At 39.9% G+C, this 22,415-nt stretch overlaps 2 protein-coding genes and 1 long non-coding RNA gene across 6 annotated transcripts in view; 2 read left to right on the forward strand and 1 right to left on the reverse strand.

Annotated features, from left to right (window-relative positions):
* The window catches only part of KCNH7 (potassium voltage-gated channel subfamily H member 7), a 212,126-nt gene extending 203,526 nt beyond the window's left edge, over window positions 1-8,600 (forward strand). For all 3 annotated transcript variants that reach the window (XM_071747510.1, XM_071747511.1, XM_071747512.1), the window contains 3 exons: window positions 379-547; window positions 3,807-3,999; window positions 6,108-8,600. In XM_071747510.1, coding sequence (XP_071603611.1) covers window positions 379-547; window positions 3,807-3,999; window positions 6,108-6,374 — 629 coding nt within the window. In that variant the 3' untranslated portion in view covers window positions 6,375-8,600. The remainder of the gene's footprint in view (window positions 1-378; window positions 548-3,806; window positions 4,000-6,107) is intronic.
* On the reverse strand, window positions 1-22,322 carry LOC139797750 (uncharacterized). The gene is made up of 3 exons (XR_011726576.1): window positions 22,196-22,322; window positions 3,774-3,952; window positions 1-2,641 (listed from the first exon to the last, which is right to left on the reverse strand). It is a non-coding gene; the product is annotated as an uncharacterized lncRNA (long non-coding RNA).
* IFIH1 (interferon induced with helicase C domain 1) overlaps window positions 16,348-22,415 on the forward strand; it is a 27,920-nt gene continuing 21,852 nt past the window's right edge. The window contains exons 1-3 of one of the 2 annotated variants that reach the window (XM_071747530.1): window positions 16,348-17,241; window positions 18,514-18,670; window positions 20,299-20,475. In XM_071747530.1, coding sequence (XP_071603631.1) covers window positions 16,765-17,241; window positions 18,514-18,670; window positions 20,299-20,475 — 811 coding nt within the window. In that variant the 5' untranslated portion in view covers window positions 16,348-16,764. The remainder of the gene's footprint in view (window positions 17,242-18,513; window positions 18,671-20,298; window positions 20,476-22,415) is intronic. The other variant, XM_071747529.1, reaches the window with a different exon arrangement.

The following is a 22,415-nucleotide window of genomic DNA, read 5'->3' on the forward strand; positions in this document are numbered from 1 at the left end:
TTGAAAAAAAATGGGTGTTTTATTGGTAAATTTAGAGAAAAAAGCCTAAAGAAATAGCAGCCATTCAGTGGCAGAACTCTGATGGCACTGACTACACAAAACTACTTGTTTACCTACAGTTTCAAAAAGTTAGTATGTTGCTATTTTTATGCTAGAATTTTATAATCCTTCAATGTCCTAATTTGTATATTATTTTTTTTTAAATAGCAGTGAGGATCAAATAGTGTTTGAAAAACACTGCCTGAAAGGCAATGTGCCAGCATACCTTTTTTTGACTGAGGGTTTTGAGAAACACTGGTACATGGAATGCTTTAGGGGTAGCAACCTTTCTCTAGCAACATGAATATGAAACACTGTATATGGTTTGTTTTCCACCAGATATCACTGATAAAAGAGACTGGGAGCAGGAGAACATCCAGGAGTACCAGGACTCCCCAGCTCAGTCAGCATTACCCCATGTTACGTGGGGCATCTGTGAAACTGAAAGTGACTTTTTATATGGGGAAGTGGAGAATCGATTAGATTTACTTCAAGAACAACTCAACAGGTAAAAATAGAGATGTGACCAAAAAAAAGAATACGTGTGAGAGAGTACATTATTAACATATTAACATACACTACAAGAGGAATGAATTTGCACAGGAAATTCCCAAAAGCATTTGGATATTCAGAAGTTCAAAAGTACAAATATATGCCTGATGGAAATATCACATTCTTGTTTATATCTAGTACAGAGGACCTCAGATGATACTTAAGTTTAACCTTCCATGTTCTAGGAATAACCTATTCTGGGAATGCTGGGTACAAAATTTTAAATTCATTGCCAGAATATTCATGCCATTTGCCTCTAGGTACCCACATTAGCTACTCTGAATTTCCTTGCATAAGAGCCCCTCTACTCAATTTACTGTTTCTGAGACCAGCTTTTTAACAAAGAAGCTGTGGTGAGGCATCTAAACTTGCTAAATTTAAATCTCACCTCACCCAGAATGCTGTTTCCTTACCAGTTATTCTTAGGTATTCTCTACATGTTCACAAAACTCAATTTTCAGTATCTTCAGTATCTGAAGTACTTTTTCTTTCCTGGAGATCCAAAGAAAACCATCTGCCATGTTCAAAAAAGACAAATTCTCTTTTTGATGCATTGATTTTGCAATTGAACCTATAGAAATAAGGCATGGGAGAATGCAAATGCAAAATACTATTACCTGTTAGAAAACAGATGCTTTGTTTGTCAGAATCCATTATTACCTTTGCTTAATAAAATGTCTCCTCCATCTCTCTTTTGCTTTCTGATATACTATTCTGCTGGCAGCTAAGTAGCATGGCTTATAGCATTTTAAAAATAAGGTTACTGAATTTTGATCCATCCTACACTATAATTTACCATGTAACTTAGCTTAATTTCAAATTGCCCTATGCTGAGGTCTGTGGCTTTTTTATTATTTTCACTCTGTAATTCCATTATTTTCAATATTTTTCCATGGCAAATACTATAAAAAGCACTCAGCCCTAATTATACTTTAGAAGCTCTCCACTGGCATTCTGTGCTCATATTTTAGCAATTGGTTTAAAGCCGGGTTAGCAGCACACTGGTTTCTTCATCTGCCATAAGCCAATAAAAGCATAGCACTTTTAATTTCTTAATACTACACAGTACATTAAAAAGACATTTTTAACATGTAAGCCTAAATTGCTGTAGGTTCTATTTGCAGTACAGTTGAGCAATCTAAGTAAATGTCAATGTCACATAACAAACAGCTGCATGCTTCCCATCAATTGTGTGTAGTCTTTTGGGCTACATTTCTTTTACCAAAGTCTTAAGCTCTTGATACTGAAGTTAGTTCTCAAATTTACCCATTGTTTTGTCAAATTCTTATGCAATTTTTGAGTGAGAAAATATCCTTATTGCTGATAAACTAAGATTTAAATTGATATGGATTTTTTCAAAATCATTTTATCCTTTACCTCTTTTAAGGTTTTAAAGTTTTTCATAATTTCAGGATTTGGGGCTTTTCTAGGCTTTCTATGACTATAAAAGACAATATTCTATCCTGCTTAAGGCAGATCTGACCTGATAGACTAAAAAGCAGGATCACTTCTTCCTGACCTTTTCCATACCATGTCAGAGGCTTGACATATCAATTATTTAATGGCTATACAAGGCTGGAAAACCATTGTACAAGGAAGAAGTCCCTAAAGATATCTCTGGTTCTCCTTTTTATGCAATTGGAATTTCAAGGAGGCTCTGGGCCAAGCATCTGTGGTTTTCCTGTTTATTCATCCTTGGGTGGCACAACATGGACTTATTTAAATTTTGGAGAAAGGAGGGAGAAGTTACCTATGCAATAATGATAAAGACTACTAGAGGTACTCTTTGCTTCAAAGTATGATGCAACCATCAAGTGCTAACAAAGTAAGAAGGGAGCAATTTTGGCATTAATTCTAAGCCAAAAACAGTTATCAATGCAATTACTACAGTGCTAAATCCCTTTTATTCACCGAGATGTTGAGGCCCAGGTTTAGCAGATGGGAGGTCCCTTGATGGTGTCATGCTGCTGCTGCAGGATTTTCCCTGTGGAATCATCATCGTGCCTGTGTGAGATCAGCACATTTGCAAGCAGCAAGGAAACCAAGGGAGCTGAAAAAGAGGGCAAGTAGGGCATGTTAACAGCAATCTCCATTTTTAGGCCTTTCTTTATGAAAGCTAATGCCACAGAACAAGCTTTTCCTGAAAAAGGAAGAAATGCATCCTAAAAAATCCTTTGGGCATAGCTTTTGGATTAATTTCATAGATGCTTTTATAAATAAATTACACATGCAATGGACAACTCCAACATAATAAAAAATATCAAACAATGAAGCACTCAGTAAAAGCAAAAATCAGGATCAATTCTGTTGCTGTAGGAGCCCAAGTAATAACAGTCACAACATCACAGGCTGCTGACAAAAATTTGTCTACTCTGTCAGATGAGCTGCAATACAGAAGGTCATATGTCTAATGTCTACATAGCAGTCTGTCATAGCATGTTCTGTAGCCTTCCAGCAGCTGGAGAGGCACTGTAGGTATTACCTGTTGTTGAGTTTGGCAAGACCATTTGAAAATCATTTCAGTGCAGCAGAATTGTAAGTATGATCAACATAAGCAGCTCAAGTGCTTCAGAAGTCATATAAAAATGTATGAAACAGGAAAAAAAGAGAAAAAGCTACTAAATTTGAACATCAGAAATGTTGCTATTAATTCTGAGGCCTGAATGAGTCTGAATAAATTTTCTCAGTAAAGAGACTTGAGCTGACTTGTAGAAATTATATTGAAAACATCTTTCATTTTCTAACTGTGGAAAAACACAAATGTGGTTTTCTGCTTATTTCAGTGCATTGTATTAGCATTGGGAATATCAGAATTAATTAATTTTCAGGTCCATCTGAAATAGCGTCTCATCCTCAGCCAGTGCAAATGAATTTAGTTACAGGGAAGAGAATGCATTTATTAGAGTTAATTTCAACCAAAGTCCTCTGTGTTACTTTATGTTGCAAAGATAAGGGCAGTAATGAACTCAGTCTTAAGATAGCAAAAAGACCCGAGAAAAGCGTACAGGTATGTTCTGCAAAGGAAAGCTCAAGCTTTGGAAGGGCTCGCTACTCCCTCTTCTGTTCTTTCCCATGTAAGACACGGTCACGGCACAACAAGCAGTAGTGTGCTTCATTAGTGAGCTGCAGGTCCCTCTTGAATGCATCTATAATCAGAACGTTAAAATATAGCTGTTCCTTACGGTGAGTTAACAGATTCTGTGTTACTTCTCTAGGCTTGAGTCCCAGATGACTGCTGACATCCAAACCATCCTGCAGCTTCTGCAAAGGCAGTCAACACTCATTCCACCTGCCTATAGCATGGTGACTGCAGGCACAGACTATCAGCAGCCAGCAGCCCGGGTGGTACAAAAGCTTCAGCCTGCAGCATCGATTAAAACAGACAGAAGTTTCAGTCCTTCATCTCAGGTATGTTCATCTCCAAGAAGAGGTTTGCTCACCTTTCTCACTTGCAATGGAAGAAATGCATAGTGATCTAGGTGCTTGTTCACTAATTTAAGGAATATGAAGTCATTATTTTGACTGAGAACCTCCCCAGTGGACTTAAATAGTACAGTTTCAAGAGGCCACATTTTCTGTAGGGGCTGTAGAGATCCATACAATTACTTATTTTATAATCAGATGGATTTACTTACATGCTCTTCAAAAAATTTAGCAGAAATGACAAATACTAGACATGGATGTAAACCTCACTTTCTAAGCATCAGACCTGCCTGCATGGCTGCATCTGCCATAAATCCCATTCATGAAGTCCTGAAAAACACCTGAAAGTGCCCAACAGGTCCAGCACCACAGTGGTTATACAGATAGAGGAGCAGGAAGGGCTAAAATGATTCTCACATCCAGTCCCTTACTACTGCTGGAAATACAAACATACAGAGCTGGGACATACCTGCATTTCCCAATAAATATTTTTCACCCCAGTTCTCATCAGGTAACATTTGATGATCTTCCAAGCTGGACTTTAACAGCTTGGGCAGAGATTTGGTATGTTGTTTGCAAACAGGACGCTGCATGTCTAGAAATCTCAGGTCAGACACATAGCATATAACCAGTAAATACAGAGTGCTTGGATGTCTCACTCTCTGTGCATATGCTGGAACACCTGTGGGCTCAGTAAGGAAAACCCATCTAGAAGGCATCTGTTCACATGGATAAATGCCCCACAGTAATTTTCAGAAGTCCAAACTCATCATGCATATACCTGCACAAAACATACACCCTGTCACGGTTTAACACTGGCCCGGCAATTAAACCGAGTAACAGACGCTCTCTATTAATCTCTCTCTCCTCCCCGATAAGAAAGGAGAGAGAATAAGGGAGAGAGACTTATGGGTTGGAAACTAAACTACACAACTTTAATGAAACAGTAATGATTAATAGGAAAAATTAATAAATATATACAAATATACAAGAAAATGGATACCACATTCCTCCCCCCTCTCCCCCAATAGCTCTCACGTCACCACCGAGGCTGCAGGGCAGCCCTGGGAAAGTTCAGGCTGGACTCCTGGAGTCGGCAGCAGTCGGGAACTGGAGGCAGGAACACACAGATAAGGGCTGGCACGGATCAGGACCACAGGCAGGCAAACGGACGGGATCCTTCCAGGATGCCGGGGTGAAGGAATGGAAGCAGGAAAGGCAGCAAGGGCAGGCAGCCGGAAGCTGGAAGCAGGAAATCTGGCTTGGCCCTCGTGATCCCTCAAATTTATACTGAGGATGACGTATATGGGATGGAATACTCTGTTTGGTCAATTCTGGCATCTATCTTGTCTGTTCCTCCCCAAAGGAGGGATGCAGGTGGGATCTCTTTATGTTTTCCTCAGAGCTGAGCAGTGTCCTTGGCTCTGCATACCAGTCTCTAGCAGTAACTATAAACATCAAGTGTTATCAGTCCTAGAAACACACACTGTCTGAGAAACTTGCTGTTAATTTCAGCAAGTGCAACTACTTACAGGAGACTTAGCTAAAAGCAAAAGTACAAGACAGAAAATCACCTCTATCCTGGCCCAAACCAGGACACACCCATATGGATGAACAAAAATGTGGCCACCCTCTGCAAACACCAGCAGGTTCACTGCACACTTCACACAAATTAAGAGTTAGAAAATGAAGAACTGCATGTTGAGACTGAAACCCAAATGTTTATAATGTTCGGAATTCCGCAATTCCAGAGTTACATTCTGAAACAAATCTGCAAATTCAAGTATGTTGAAATCCACACTTCTAAATCGGGTCTCAAGAACATTCCGTCCTTCAGAAAGGCCCGTGCATACGTGGATCTTGATGTCATATGAGCAAGTATGACGAGAGTACAAGGTCTCCAGGCTTCTACATTTGATCAACAGAATTGCATAAAATTACATTAAATTAAATGCAAAAGTATTTCAGTACACTGCTTAATTTTCAAACATGGCTTTCCAGCAAGTCTCTGAATGTACTAATTTTGAGCAGAACAAGAGCCTGGAAGAGACTGATTTAATTATTACCATCCTGTTTCTTCTCTTCCCTTCCAGTGTCCTGAATTTCTAGACCTTGAAAAATCAAAACTTAAATCCAAAGAATCCCTCTCAAGTGGAGTACATCTTAACACAGCCTCAGAAGACAACCTGGCTTCTTTTTTACATCAAGAACGTGACCAGTCTGTAGAGTGTCCGCCCCAGCATTGTAAAACTTTTCTCCAGCCAGTTAGGCACCCTTCCTTGCCAGAATCTTCACTAAGCACTGTAGGAATCATGAGTCTTCATAGGCATGTTTCTGATCCTGGTCTTCCTGGGAAATAATACTTTTATACTATTACTTCACATAAAAATTTAAGTGCTTTTAATGGCTGTTTTTCCTTTTTTTTTTTTTTTTTTTTTTGTATTTAAATCCTCTATACTTGACTCAGGGGCTACAAGGAATATACCATTATGCAAAAGTACTGTATATTTTCCTAAATCCGATGCTTGTAAGGTAAAGTTGAGCAGTTCTGATGTATATATATATATATATATATACACACACACTAACTGTATGTTCCAAATGTAAAACTGCCAGCATTCTCAAGGCACCTTATATTTTTATTTTTTTTAAATAACATGCATGTTCTGAAATTACAGTTTACATTGCATGGAGACTACCATTTACTGGTATCATGGAAATAGTATTTTATTGTGGATATGTCTTCAGACAAATAGGAGACCAATAACAATAATTCACATAGAAAAAACTCCTAACTGACCAAGTTAAAATCCAAGCAAAATCTTCTTCTAGCTCACTTGAGAATTAATTTATCTTTCTTGTAGTGAGCATTTTACAATAAATCACAGTGAATCTTCAGAAAGAATAAGGTAACCAAGTCTTCTGGGTTTGAAACAATTAGGACAGAGAAACCAGCTTCCTTCCAAATCAGTTGAAGTATGGCTGTATTTTAAGAGACAGGAATACTCTGCCACAAGCTGTAAAAAATCACCATAGCTTGCATCCACAAAACTGCATTAAATTAATAATTTGTTTCCAGTACATTAAAAATAAACAAATAAAAACATCACATCATAGAAGTTATCTGTCCTCAGTAGGCAGGACACTTCATCTGTCACACCAATATAATCAAATGCAATAAATATAATTTCTATATAATACAGAAGACTGTGCTCCTTTTGTTCGATACAAATCATTAACAATCTGTTTAATTAAAAAAATACTTCGCATATTATTGTTTTATAATGATTAGGATGGTTGGTTGCAGTTATCTATTTTTACTGTCTGGCCTCTCTACGGTGATCCTAGACAGGGTATATATGGATGTGGACACACACATACACCACACACACACTCCTGTATGTGTGCATGTGTGTATTTTATATATGTACATAAGTGTGTATGTATGTGTGTATATATTCATATGCACACATGTACACAGGTGTGTGTATATACCTACACTTACATGTAGGAGTATAGCTATAGATAGATATATACATATGTATATATGTAAAATCACTTTCAGGAACAATTGTAAACTTTCTTATTATAAAACAAGTAAGCTTAGCTTGTGTCCAAAGCTGACTACATTAGAATAAAATTATTAAGGTCTGTAGGCTTTTAATACAGTATGTACTGTATGTGCATAATGCTTTGTGAATACTTAGATTTAATTTTATTAAAATATGATTCTGCTTCAAATGTTGTGTTTATTTTAGAAATAACTGACCTTTTTTATTACTGCTTTCAAATATTTAAAATGTTCATGAGTTTCTAAACTAAATGCTTCAATGTGAAAATCCTCTAGGAAAAGAACTGTTTGAGAAGAGCATGTAATGCAGTTAGAGGGAGAGAAGTTAAATTTTAGCTAGAACCAAATTAAACCCTCTGTCCTACACCAGTGCTAGAGCAATGCAATAGTGGTTGACCTTCACAGTATTAGAAACATATATTATATGTTTGAATCAGAATGATACATAGCATTTCTAATCATACACATCCAGTAAATAAAAGCAAGGTGGCAGAATCTTCTCTTTTTTATATTTATAGTGTGCATGTTGAGCTACTGAGCAAGGTTCTGCTTTAGCTTTGTATATGAAGACACAGAAATTAATTAACAGTGAAAAGAGGAACCAACCCTTCCCATACAAGATCAAATTTTCTTCTGTCTCATGCTGCTGCTGACTGTTGAAAGTTCCACCTGCTACAACATGCTGACTGCTCTTACTTCTACCACAACAGGAGGTCTGCACTGTTTAGTGCTTTGCAGAATCAGATCCAAGGTGACAGAATCGTTGGGCCAGTCAGAATCTCTGCCTGCATTACTCTAGTGAAACAGGAGTGCTGAATAACAAACCAAAATAGCTTCTGCTTTTTCTTTTTTTTCCAAATAGCAAGCACTAATAACTTCTGTTCTAGCTCAACCTAGTAACTAATAGTAAAGTCTGTGACAAAGAACAAACTAGCCCATTTTCTAAAACAGTACTTGTGGTTATGCTACATTTAAAACAGTCTGGTATAAATTAAAAATAAAATTAATTATAAAAGTATAACGCATGATCATTGATTTACAAAATGCCCTTTGTTCTGTTTCATCACTTGATATTTCACATTAATGAAGAGATTGCACAAAACAGGTGAACTGGGGAAGAAGTGTTGGGGAAAAGTGGCAACTATTTCATTCAGTCCACATGAAGGAAAGCTACTCTTCTTCCTCCTTTTCTTTGCTCAAAAAGGCTTTGTTCTTTCCTAAACTTTGTATTTATCAAAAAGAGAAATCTTGAAGGGGGGCAACCTAGAGAGACTTTGCAAGGTTATGGAAGTTCTAAGCTCCCTAGACATCTGACAATGAATGAAGATACAAAACATGAAAGATGACAACTTAGCTGGCAATACTCCTGCTGCCCCTTATCCTGCCAAAGGAAGATCTGTCTCCTCAGACACCTTCATTTCTTTCTGAGGTACTGTGAAGCACATGGTGACCCACTGCTCCAAGCTTTTTTCTTCTTGAGACAGGTACAGACCACTGATTTTAGATCTGCAAAACTACTTTTTTTTTTTTTTTTTTTTTTTTTTTAAATGGGCTGGGTCCGTGTCTGCACGTATTTACATTAAATGTCTTGTATCTTGACTTACCTAACCCCACCTTTCACGTTCCCACCCTTTGTTCACTCAGCAAACATGTCACATTTTCTGGTCTCCTGCCTCTCAGCCCATGGATGAAACAGTCTTCCCTCTTCCTGCTGCAGATTGTGTCCTAGAAACCTCCTCTCTCTGGTGAGGGCAGGTCACTCATCAGGGCTTCCATATGACTCAACAACATATACAAAATGTATATATACAAAAAACCTTTGCTTGGCCTCTAGCTGGCTGCGCAAGTGAAGAAACTAGAGTTTTGCCCACAGATTAATTCTGTTTCCTTCCAGTTGAGAGATGTTGAGCTAGCATGGACACAACTAGAATAGTGGGAAACTGCAGTAGCAGCATAGCAGAAGGCATGATTCTGCAGTTGAAAGTTGTACATACTACCACACCTGCAGAAGCTTTGATGTTTCTATGCTCTTTTGGTAAGTATTCTTACATTGTGGACAGAAGTTTAAGCCAGTATTTAAAATATGGCTCTTCAAGTATAGTCTTGAATCAGAAATAATTATTTCCACTGGAGTCAGCAGTTACACGTTACCACATTTTTCATCAGACTGGGAATTGGGTCTAGTGGGAACCTCTCGGCCATTCATCTACTGGCTCTCTAAATATACACACACAGAATAATTTTTTTTTCCCATGTAGTGATCTGTCTTAATCAGAGCTAAAGCTTGTTATTTTTAACAATAATTCTGCAGAGACAAAAATTGGCTTTTGGATGTTTCTAAAATGGTTTTGTGGCATGAATTGTATAGTGCCATTTCCAGTATCACAGAACACAAAAATTTACTTCGTTAAAAAAAAAAATATGATTTCCTTTTCTCCTCAAAAACATCTGATGCACCATGTGTGTGATATATTCCAAGCTAGTTGTAAGGAGAATTAACACATAGCAGTTTGTAATTCATTGTGGCATTGCCAACTCTAAACACTTGTTGTTAAATACTCCTTACATTTAGAGGGTACATAGTATTAGAGAAATTATTTTCTTCCCTCTTATATTTTCAGAACCTCAAATTTATGGTAATTTTTCACAGTAAAAGCAAATGGCTTCTAAAGGGCTACAATTCAAAGTTCTTAGTTCCTGTAGAGTATTATAACTACATTTAGTTGTGAAATCCAGCAAAATTTTGACAATGAGATGAATGATGCAGACAGTAGTTTTGAAAAAGCATTATTAATTATGCTGACAATGTACACAATTTTAGAATCTACTTACTGTTACATGTAAAGTTCTGCCACATTTTGTTAACCGGGAGATTAGGCACAATGGATTTCTAGGTAGCAAAGGCTTAACTTACTGATAATAAAAAAAATGAAAGCTGCTGCTTTTTCCAACAAATCTTAGTGTTTCTAACTAGTTGGCAAAGCTATTGTAAGATAGTCTTCTTTGGAAAAACTGTTAGATTCACTTCATCTATGGCTTTCTAGTTATTTAAGGTTGGGAAAAACAGCCTAAATTGTTAAACTGGCATGAAATAATGATGCATGAAGCAGCTCTGCTTAACACAAGCACTTTTTTAGTTTATTAATTTAGACAGGTTTTTAGAACAGGGTAGTTCTATTCTTTTAGCATTATTTCAATTTACACAATATCAAGCCATTTAAAATGGTTTTGTAAAATGTAGGATATCCACAAGAGCTCAGGGATAAGCCTCATATCTAGAAATGAACAGTAGATATCAAAATATAGTATATTTTAGAATATCCTTCAGAGAAGATTTGCGAAGACACGAGACAAGCCGAGCAGAAGGTAACTGCAATATAAACATTAGCATTTATTCACTGTTTTGAAACCTCTAGTTGCCAGGTATTTCCAAGAATCAAAATGGGTGAGACAAATGAACTCACACAGAGGATTTTACATTCAGGAGGCAGTTAGAAGCAACCAAACACTCTCTTCAGTTCAGATTCTGAGAGTTTAATCTTCTCTTTCACCAAGACTAACATTCTGAGGCTCAGCACCCATAGTACTGAGCTCTACCAAGAAGGAAGCAATGCTTATTGCTGAGGCTGCACTACATCTGTTACCAAATAGTGAACTCTGCTTGCAGGAAATTACTGCCAAATAAATCTTGTGCTATCCTTGGTCAAATACAGGTTAATTCAAGTTCAAGTCAAAGAGACAGCTGCCACTCCACAGAGCTTCCAGTTTCAGTATGAGTTAATAGTGGTGCACTCGGCATTATTAGTGACCGACATAGCAGGAAACACTAACCTGGTACCTGGTACCTATACTCACTAACAGGAGCAACCACAACTAAAATAAAATGGGTCTGACAAGCAAGGTCTATGTGCTGAAATTACTGGTTTGTGGGTTTGGGGTTGTTTCTTTTTAAACTATGAGCAACTTGTGACACTTCGTTCAAACCCACACCATTACTTGCAGCTGCTCCAAATGTCTGCAATTATGCATTTAGTAAAGTCCCCAGACTTGGGTGAGGTTCCACCCCCCCTTATTTTTTGCACATATACAAAAACGCATCCTTGATGCTCCCTATTAGTCTACTCTTATTTCAATATTATTATTAATGATATTGAGATATCATTTATATACAGTGGGAGGCACTTGTTTGATCTGTATGTACAATAGCAAGGAACTTAGGCTCTCTTTCAAATGTAACATTAAATTTTTAATGAAAATACTGGTAAATTATACAATTGACTCAGATTGGAGACAGACTTGGTATGCAGCCATTGGCATATTTTCAACAGCTCTCCAGGCTCTGAATTAATTTTTAAGTATCTTCTTACTCAGAATAAAAAGAGCATGCAGAAGGTCCTTCAACATGACTGCTCTGAATCTAAAATTTCCTTCAGTTTTATTAGGAATGACATGTACGTACATCATACAGCATACAGTATGTGTCCCATACTACATGTATGCTCTGTATAATTTTTTTATCTAGACTTGAAAAAGAGTATATTAGAAGTTCAGTAGCAAATAGCTAAATGTGAAAAACAAAAACAAAACCAGTACACAAAATTCACATAACAGATCACATATGAAAATCACAACACCAGATTCTGCCCATGATATTAAAGGACCATATCCCAGAGCTTGTAATGCATAAAGACATCTGTATGGCAAGCTCAGTCCTTACTGTACCTCTATGTGTAAGTAGTAGATAGAACTATTAATGAAGAAACATTTTTCTTCATCTAGCTACTGCGAGGTTTTTAATTGCCACTTGGAAAGTTCTTTGATTATTCATGAATGCAGAATATGGCTATTCTCTTTGGAATGGAAATTAGAAGGATAAAATTAAAGCATTCCACAGGAAGTATTTGTTCTTTTAATGCATTATTTACCTTTTCTGCATTGACCTTTTTATGATATTGTAAATTTGAAAATACAAAGAAAGCTCTGAAAACTTAGTCTAGATAAATACTTCACTACTATGAACTGTGTAACAAATCCTATTTATAAAACAGGTTTTGTACAATACAGTTAATGCAAGTTATTTTGCTTTACGAAGAAATCTGGAAAGCTGTTGACTTGACAAATAAGAGCACTTGTACACTGGGCATATCTTCAGTATTTTATATCACCTTGAAAACCTAATTGAAAGAAATCTAAATCTATAAATACTTCTGTACTCCCTCTGACATCACTAAGGAATTAAAAAATCTAAGACAAATTCCAGGTCGCAAACTTGGGTAATAAGGCTGGCAATTGCTGTCTATTAAGGCCCAAATTTTCAGAAAATATTTTGATGAAAAGTGCTGTCTGAGTATTAATCTTCAAGCCACTCTTGTTGCTTGAATCATTGTCAAGAATGTAGAGTGAATCCTGTGTTTACCATGCAAGACCTACTCAGCAAGTGATTTTACTGATCCTGATGATGAGCCAACTGAAGAACCAAACAAACCAATCGAATGAGGAAAAAAAAAAAGGAAAACAAGCCTGAACTAGCACATGCACTTATCTCTTGGAGAAAAGTCTCAAAAGATGCAAAAATGCAAACACTTGAAAGTCATTCCACGTGTATTAAAATATTGTCTAAGCTTGCCTCACCAAAAAAAAAAAAAAAAAACCAAAAAACCCAACAAACAAACAAACCAAAAAAAGCCCACATTATTGCCACAAGCTGGAACAGTTTTACCTAGAAAGCTTTGTTTTTTAATAGAATCCACTGATCTAGTCTCTCCAAAGCAGCAGACTTTTTCTCAGTGTGCAACCTGAGACAGTATGCCACTGGTAATGAAAAAAAACACATACAGCACTGAGGGTATCCGATACTTTATTGAGTCAGCAAGCTACCCCTTCACAAGACACATTTATGTATGGGCAGGTATGAGGCACGACGCGATACAGACAGCAGCCCCTCTCCTCCCCTCCCCTCTCCTGTCCTCTCCCCTCTCCTCTCCTCCATTCCCTCTCCCCTCTCCTCTACCCCCCCCTCCCCCCTCCCTTCCCCTCCTCTCCCTCTCCCCTCCTCTCTCCTTTCCTCCTCTCCTCTCCCTCTCCCCTCCCCTCTCCCTCCAGTCCCCCTCCCCTGTCTCTCCCCTCCCCTCTCCTCTCCTCCTCTCCCTCTCCCCTCCCTTCTCCCTCCAGTCTCCCTCCCCTCTCCTCTCCCTCTCCCCTCCTCTCTCCTTCCCATCTCCCTCTCCTCTCCCTTCCCTTCCTCTCTCCCCTCCCCTCCCCTCTCCCTTACCCTCCTCTCCCTCTTCCCTGCCCTCTCCTCCCCTCTCTTCTCTCTCCCCTCCCCTCCCCCCCTCTCCTCTCCCTTCCCCTTCTCTCTCCCTCCCTTCCCCTCCCTCTCCCCTCCCCCTCCCTCCCATCTTTTCTCCCTCTTCCCTCCCCTCTCCTCTCCCTTCCCTCCTCTGCCTCTCCCCTCTCCTCTCCCCTCCCCTCTCCCTCTCCCCTCTTCTGCCCTCCCCTCTCCTCTCCCTTCCCCTCCTCTGTCTCCCCTCCCCTCTCCTCTCCCTTACCCTCCTCCCTCTCCCCTCCCTTCTTCCTCTTCTCTCTCCTCTCCTCTCCTCTCCTCTCCTCTCCTCTCCTCTCCTCTCCTCTCCTCTCCTCTCCTTCTCTATCCTATCCTATCCTATCCTATCCTATCCTATCCTATCCTATCCTATCCTATCGTTTCGCTGCTCTCCCGCCCTCCCCCTCCCTCGGACGCATGAGGAGACCGCACGGCTCCGACCCCAGCCCTGGGCCGCCTTATTTCGCAGCCCGAAGCCCGCCCCCCTGCTGGTCCCGCCAGCTCAGAGTGGCCCATGGGAGCGGGCGGTGTCGCCTTTCCGAGGGGCGGGCTCGGGAGGGGGCGAACTTTGCCTCAGTGGAGATCGCTTCTGATGCGAGTAACCCTTAAGTGTAAGTCAGGAGGCGCTGAGGGCAGGGGTGTTGCAGTAGCCTGTGCTCGGCTATGGCGTCTGAGCCGCGTCCCCAGCTGTAGGTGTGGAGTTTCATTGTGCGGGGAAGGCCGCTGGCGCGGCACAGCCTCTGCAACGCTGCTCGGTGAGGAAATCCTTGTGCTCCTCCCCTTCCTCTGCCAAAACCCCTGCTCATGAGCCTTGTGACTAATTTTAGTCACATCTAAAAGGGACGAGGGCCTCAAAAATAACATACTTTATGAAAAAGCTAAGCATCCAACTCCATGAGAGCAAGAGAGTCAGGAGATTTGCATCATCAATGGGCAGAGTAGAAGCTCATCCATCATCTGACAACATGATGATGAAAGCAGCAGCAGCAGCTGAAATAACACCAAAGAGCATTGATTGTTTTCTCCCTTCCAAATAAACCACAAGTGCCCCTTTAATACCTGAAAACTCCTGAAACCTGTAAAGGCTTCTTGTGGTATAAACTCACTGGGCCTGGCTTACCACTGCTACAAACACAACTTGGGAAACAATGCAAGCATACAAACATCCTATCTACACGCACTGTACCCAAGTAAGGCATGCAGGCTCCTGAGGGATTACAAAAAAGACTGACCTATCGTCCAAATAAGGTGCTGAAGACAGAAAAAAAAAAAAAAAGGGGGGGGTGGGGGGGGTGGTGCAGGGAAGCTGTGAGACTTTCCCCAGAAATCTTTCATCGAAACTTGAATAAAGCAGTAACAAAAAGTAATGAAAAAATGAAAGTGAAACCTGAGATAAGCAGAAAACACAAGGAAAAGGAAGTAAAACAAATTGTGTTTCTCTACAAAAGAATCCTCCAACTGAAGGCAATTCCACTGAGAAGAACTCTACCACATCTCAGCATGACAAACAGATGAGGGCATGATTTCAGTTACAGGAAATTTTAGACAAGGAAAAGACTTCTGGAGATAGCTGGTTTTCTTTAAAAAGCAAGGCCTTAAATCAAAGGTCCTGTCAAGTCAAGTCTTGAATATTTCTACTGAGGAAAATCCCACTACTCTGGGCAATATATTGCAGTATCCAAATGTTTTTACAGTGGAGAGTTTTTCCTAGCCCTGAATAGAATTTCCCCTGAAGAAATTTGTTCCAATTGCCCCATGTCCTTTGAAATGGGATACAACTTTTAGGAGTTGGAAAACTGGTTGCATCTCCCCTAGGCCTTCTTTTCTTTAGGCTGAATAAGCCCCGGTCCTTCAAATATGTGCCAAACTCTCCAGTCCCATAAGCATCATGTTGGCCCTCCACTGGACCCTCCCCTGTTTTTCTCTCTTTCTCTTGAGCTGTCCAGGACCAAAACTGAACACAGAAATCATGCTCTCTATGTTGCTACAAAACATGAAATTGAGTCAGGATCTGAAGCCTTACATCAGAATCGCACTGAGGTTCCCTACAATCTCAGGATTGAAACCAAGCCTGCTCCTGACATCTGCCATATGGGTGAAATCACATCTTAGGGGAAAATTGTCCCAACAGTCATAGAATCGGCTGGGTTGGAAGGGACCTCTGAGACCATCAGGTCCAACCCTTGATCCACTACCACTGTGGTTACCAGACCATGGCACTGAGTGCCACATCCAGCCTCTTTTTAAATATCTCCAGGGACGGAGAATCCATCACCTCCCTGGGCAGCCCATTCCAATGACTGATCACCCTCTCCGTAAAGAAATTCTTTCTAATATCCAACCTAAACCTCTATCCAAGAAATTCCTCTAGGAAGTTAGTCAAATCTCTTTTAAAACCTACTCAAAGTAAAACATTACTATATACAAGTCTGATTTACTTCTCTGATGGCCTTTTGTGAGGTTGTATTTTGCAAAAAAGCACATTCTGCAGATAACGATTACAAACCCCTCGGATCATCTGGGGTTTAAAATAAGCCACCAGTGACACGCCCTAGGAACTCCTGAGCTGCAATGACACAACTTCAGGTGATGTTTGTTTTCCTAAAGTCACGGTTTGCTTTCTAAAAGACATTCCGAGTGTCTCCCCACCCTCGTACTTGCAGGCGTCTCGAACCGGTCCCTGCCCTTACACAACCGGCCCGTAAACGAAACCGAAAGGGGAGCGAGTACCGGGTTAAAGAGGAGGCGCGGGGCGGAGGACGCGCTGCTCGCTCACCCCCTGCCCGACATCCGCCGCCAGACACCCTCGGCTACCCCCGCAGGGACCGACCCCCCCGGCGCTCCAGAGGCAGCGGAGATGTCCCGTAGTCCCGGGCCGGCGGCAACAGCTGAGGAGCGCCAGGACGAGCGCTTCCTTTACATGATCTCCTGCTTCAGGCCGCGGATCAAGCAGGTTATCCGGGTGCAGCCGGTGCTGGACCGCCTTCCCTCCCTGAGCGCAGAGGAGAGGGAGAAGGTGCGGGCGGCCGCCCTGCAGCGGGGCGAGGTGGAGGGTGCGGAGGAGCTGCTGCGGGCCGTGGAGCGGGGGCCCCGCGGGTGCGGGTGGTTCCACGAGTTCCTGCAGGCGCTGGAGTACGGTGGCTGCAGCTTGGCCGCCAGCTATGTGAATCCGAGCCTCGGCCAGCTCCCCTCGCCGGCCCAGGAGGCTGACCACGACCTCTGCGTGCACTTGGTGCAGCTGCTCCACGGCACGTTGGTGGATAAAATGCAGACCATGCAAGTGGCCGAGAAGTGCCTGCAGATGGGCATATTCCATGATGAGGATCTTGATCGGGTAAGTGACCCGGGTGCTGGGCAGTGCCACAAGAGGTTGGGCTCTCCCAGGAGCTGTGGGGCAGATAGTAAGCCACAACTAGAAATGGCAGTGTAAGTGCAAAAATTAAAGGGCCGTACTGAAACTCGGGCCAAAAAGAGAAATGATGCTCCAAGTCCTTGCTGTGAGGAGCCCAGAACTGAATACAGCACAAGGTTTAGCCTCACCAGCACCAAGTACAGGAGAAAAGTGCCTCCCTAGTCCTGATGACAACACTGTTTCTCATGCAGGCCAGGATGCTGTTGGCCTTCTTGGCCACCTGGACACACTGCTGGCTCCTGTTTTGCTGGCTGTCAACAAACACCCCCAGGTCCCTTGCTGTCATTGAGTGACAGCCTTTTCCACGTCCTGCATGACCAGGTTTCCAGTTTCTGGAGAGGGCCTGCATTTTCCCTAGTTTCATCTTATTTCTGACAGTCCTGTAGAAACTTGTCTTGCTGCCCATGACATCCCTGGCCAGATTCAATTCGCTCTGTGCTAATCTGATCCCCAGCTTCTCTGACAGTTTCTCTGTACTACTCTCAGGTTACCTGTCCCTGCTTCCACCCTCTGTGGCCCTTGTTTTTACATCTATGTTCAATAGCTCCTTGCTCATCCAGGAAGGCCTCCTGGCATTCCTTCCTGCCTTCCCTTTTGTTGGGACACATTGCTCTTGGGCATGGAAGTGGTGATCCTTGTATATGGAGCAGCTTTCCTGGGCTCCTCTCCCATCCAGAGCTTTTTTCCATGCCACTCTATTGTATCTTTAAATGGGAACTGAGATTATGAAGTCAGTATAAGGGAAATATTTGATTTTATGTATGGGGTCTTGTTACAGATTAAGTCTGAGATCTGGTAAACTGTATGCTATCAGTTCTCTTTAATCAAGGTTAGCTGTTACCTAACACAGGGGCAACACCAATTATTATTCCATAATAATAATAATAATAATAACAATAACAATAATAACAATAATATAGTTTTTATAACCATTATCCAGTAGTACCAGTCTCTTAGTTACATTTCAGGTCTCAGAAGTTTTATATATCCCATCAAAAAACATACAGAATAAACATGAGGTTGGATAAAGCTGCAGTAAATCTCTTCTGATGAGTGTCAGGCCTGCTCTATACTGAATTTTTAAGTGTATTTTAATGAAGACAGGGAAATGCTTTTGTACCTGTATTTCTCCTCCTAACTTCCCTGAACCATCTGAAAAATCTCTCAAGGTCATTTTTTTCTCATTTTCAACAGATCCACACTGTTACTGACAATTGTGGGAACAGAGATGGTGCAAGAGAGCTACTGAGTAGAATAGTGCAGAAGAAAGATTGGTTCTCTCCTTTTTTGAGTGCTCTCCGTGAAACTCAACATGGACACCTTGCAGATGTTTTAAGTGGAAACCCAGGAGGTAATCATCTTACTTCACTAGTACTAATGTGTGTTTTTTAATACTTCTTTTTTGTAGGGAAACAGTGATACTGACCATACTGATTTTGCCATGACACTGAGATTAATGATTTAACTTGTCTGGGGATTTCAAAATCAAGATATGTAAGAGCTGATTCAATAGTTTCATAAATGTTAAAAATCCTTATTAAGCAGTATCAGAATCCAACAATATATATGTATTTGTTATGAAATTGAATCTTTACCATTGTTTGCCAATGTGATGTTTCTATTATAAGTTCTAAAAGTATTCTGAAGATTAATTTGAACAAACAAAATACATCTTATCTAGATTTCTCCTTCAACAGAAGGATTGAGTGTCTCCTAATGCTTTACAAATGTATGTGCATTTTAAAGTATACTGTCTCCTTGGGGATAAGACATTCCAAAGTCTCTAGACTTTTTAAAAAATTTATTATAAATAGTAGAATAAACTAGTAGAGAGACGATTTACAAAAATTAAACTAAAAGATATATAGAGTTTCAGCTTCTACTTTTTATTTCTGTACATTAACTATGATATTATAATCTATCTCAGTGCTCCTCTGGATTCTAAAATACGATAAAGGAAGCAGCCCCCAGATACTCTATCCCTCATTTTTTACAGGACTTCACATATGTTTTTTAAGATTTTTGAGACTAACGTTTTTTAACAGATTTCCTATTTAGCAGCTTCAGCCTTCTCACTGAAGGAGCTCACCAGAACTATGTTTCTCTACTTTTAGTTGCTGCTTATGGAACAATGGATTAAGATTGGGATAAGAGGGGCATGAAGGTGTCTCTTCCAGTTGAGGACAGCAATCATCCTGTCTTCCACCAGACACAGACAAACTGCTGCCATATTTGAACAGTTCAAAGGTGGCTGAGTGTGCCAGCCTGCAGGACAAGACTAAACAAATTAGAGTCTCAGAAGATAGTTCTGAGTGAAAGTCAGATCCTGGGAATTGCTCATTAGCTGCTGTGGTGCAGATTTTCATTTTGTGTTGCAGTTTTGTCAGGCTTAAATTATGGTCTTTGTTACTTTGCTGTTAGTAAGGCAAACAAAGTAATAAATATTTATCAATTATGCAAATTGTTAATTTTTTTTCAGTTGTTTCCAAACTTTGCATTTATGAATTTTCAGTGTAGTTCTAGATGAGTCTAATATAAAAATAAAAGAATAGAGAAGCCAAAGAGCAATTATTTCTATCTTTGAAGTAAGACAAAGAAATTGAAAGAGTGAAGACATTCTGTGAAAGCTCTCTCAGGTGTTCTGTTTTGTGGACAAGTTTTGAATTCTTATTATAAGGTACATCCATTTATGAACTCACAGAATCTATGGAATTGAGAAGGTAGGAAATGTGGTCTAGTCCACAAATTTAATTTTCAGATTTTTATAGTGACTGCAAATATTTGAGATTTATGGCTAACAGCTTTATTAATAAATATGTATAAAAACACCAGCATTCCAAACTATAAAGTTTAAGTCAAGACCAAGACCATATGTTATACAATTATGTGGATGATGAATACAGGTTAGTTCTTTGTTTTCTGTTCTCTAGGCTAAAAGAAATATTTTATAGTGCTGTGAAATTTCTATTTATTTTCTAGGAACAGAGAATAGACAAAATGAGATGAAGAAGAGTTCAAATGAAGAAACAGAGGCTTCATGCCAACCAGAATATGCCATAGTGGAAGATTTGAAACAGCAAGAAAATGCGAAAGATAATTGCAGCAGTGAAAACAGTGAACTGGGAATGCCTATTGAAAAGAATTCTGTATTTTCAGGTAAGTCTAGTAACTGGCATTTCATGCTGGTACACGTTAAACTTTAGTAACTACAAGTAACTGAGGAAACATTCTTGGTGTGTTGGATCCCATCTTGCTCAAAAATTCAGGAACATGTATTGTCAAGGTGAATGGAATGAATGGAAAAAGTAAACCTTGATTTTTTTTAATCAGGGAATTCCACTTCTTCCTGTAAATTAACCACAGTAACAATTTGAAGGTCAGATCTATAGATGTGTTCACTTCAGTTCAAAGAGGTGCTCTAGGACCAGGTTGTGTTGTCATACTTCAACTAATTAATATGAACATATGATATGGTTCATATCTTACATGAACCATAAGAGCTGGTTCAGGAACTAATTTGCTAGCACAGTGCAGAATGTCTTGGGAGGACATGGCCAAAAAGTCTGTAGCACACTATGTGTAGCCTTCATGTAGACATATTTTGGTTGTAGTGATGATGGTTTGTTTACTATGGGCTGCTTGATTTTCTTATAACTGAAAATTAATGATCTTCCTTTCTTCTTAAGCAGCACTTTTAACAACTATGTATTATTTCTTAATGTACTGTGTGCCTAAATTAGTAATTTTCACATGTATTTAATATTGTTAATTTAAAATATTAATATTATTAAATGATTACCTCATTTCAGACCTATTCGTGGTACATTTATGACATCCAATCAAAAAATTAGGTTTACACTGACAACTCTTCCCAGTGTTGACAAAGCAAGAGGAATATTTCTGTACCACTATAACTGCAGCTGTATAAAGCAAATCTTTCTATAAGATTGGTAATTTTATTTTGAAAACATTTTTTGAGTTTGGTAAGTCTTTTAGTGCTGTCCAGCAAGTAATTTTACTGTTTGAGTATTTGTATTTACCATGCAGCAAACAACTTTTGTCACCTACTTCTTATGTTCAAAGTACATTTTAGTACATTTTCTAAAATTGTTGTAGCCTGTTGTTCATATGAATATGTGCCTTGGGAATTGATTATGATCAACAGCAATTACCAGCAACAATTTCCAGACATAGTTAGGAACCAATGACTCAAACATATGCTGTATGGTTAAAGAACAATTCATACACGTTACAAGTTCCAATGGAGCTCAGACAATAGCTAAAGCTGAGATAAATCCTGCCTGAAATTATTTTAGTGGGCTCACTCAGCCAAAGGAGTAAGACAACTAAGGATGCTCTTTTTTATCAAACATGAGTGAATAGATAAATTGGCTTTGAAAACTGCAGCCTTTCAAGTGTGCAACAGTAGGAGCCTATTTCTCATTTAGGGTGACACAACAGCATATCATAGCAAGTAGTAAATTATTGACTACAGCAAAATTTTCAGCTTACTTTTCCTGGATTAGAACATAATTTGGCAATATAAAGAGGAGTTGACAAATATTTTAAATGATTCAATGTAGGTAAGACTGAGTTACCCTCATTCTTATTTAGGGTCCTTTCAGGGCAGAGCTGAGCATCTTTAATTGTAGCCTCACTGAGAGGAGGTTTTAATTGCTGCTAGCCTGAACTTTACCCTGAGCCTTGTGAGGTTGAGGGTTACAGATAACTAGATCCATCAGCTATTACCGAGCCTGCCACAAGCTAATTTTATCCTGAAATTATGGTCTGCACTGACATGAAAAGGCAGTGGATATTAGCAGTTCGTGCAGCTGAGCAGATCTGTAAAGAGAAATGGTGCAAAGGTTGTACTTACTGAATGAATTTTGGCAGTGTGGTTCAGATTGACTGCAGGTTGGTGTGAACTGGCTTCCTGCAAGTGACTGAAATGCCTCTCATTTGGCTTCAGCCGACAGGAGTTTATTCTGAGCCATTCATGCATGGCATTGTCTTGACCCAGGCAAGGTGCAGAACCTTGCACTTGGCCTTGTTGAACTTCATGCAGTTTGCACAAGCCCACTTCTTGAGCCTGTCAA

The sequence above is a fragment of the Heliangelus exortis genome, chromosome 6, assembly GCF_036169615.1.
Source record: "Heliangelus exortis chromosome 6, bHelExo1.hap1, whole genome shotgun sequence".
NCBI classification, from domain to species: Eukaryota; Metazoa; Chordata; class Aves; order Apodiformes; family Trochilidae; genus Heliangelus; species Heliangelus exortis.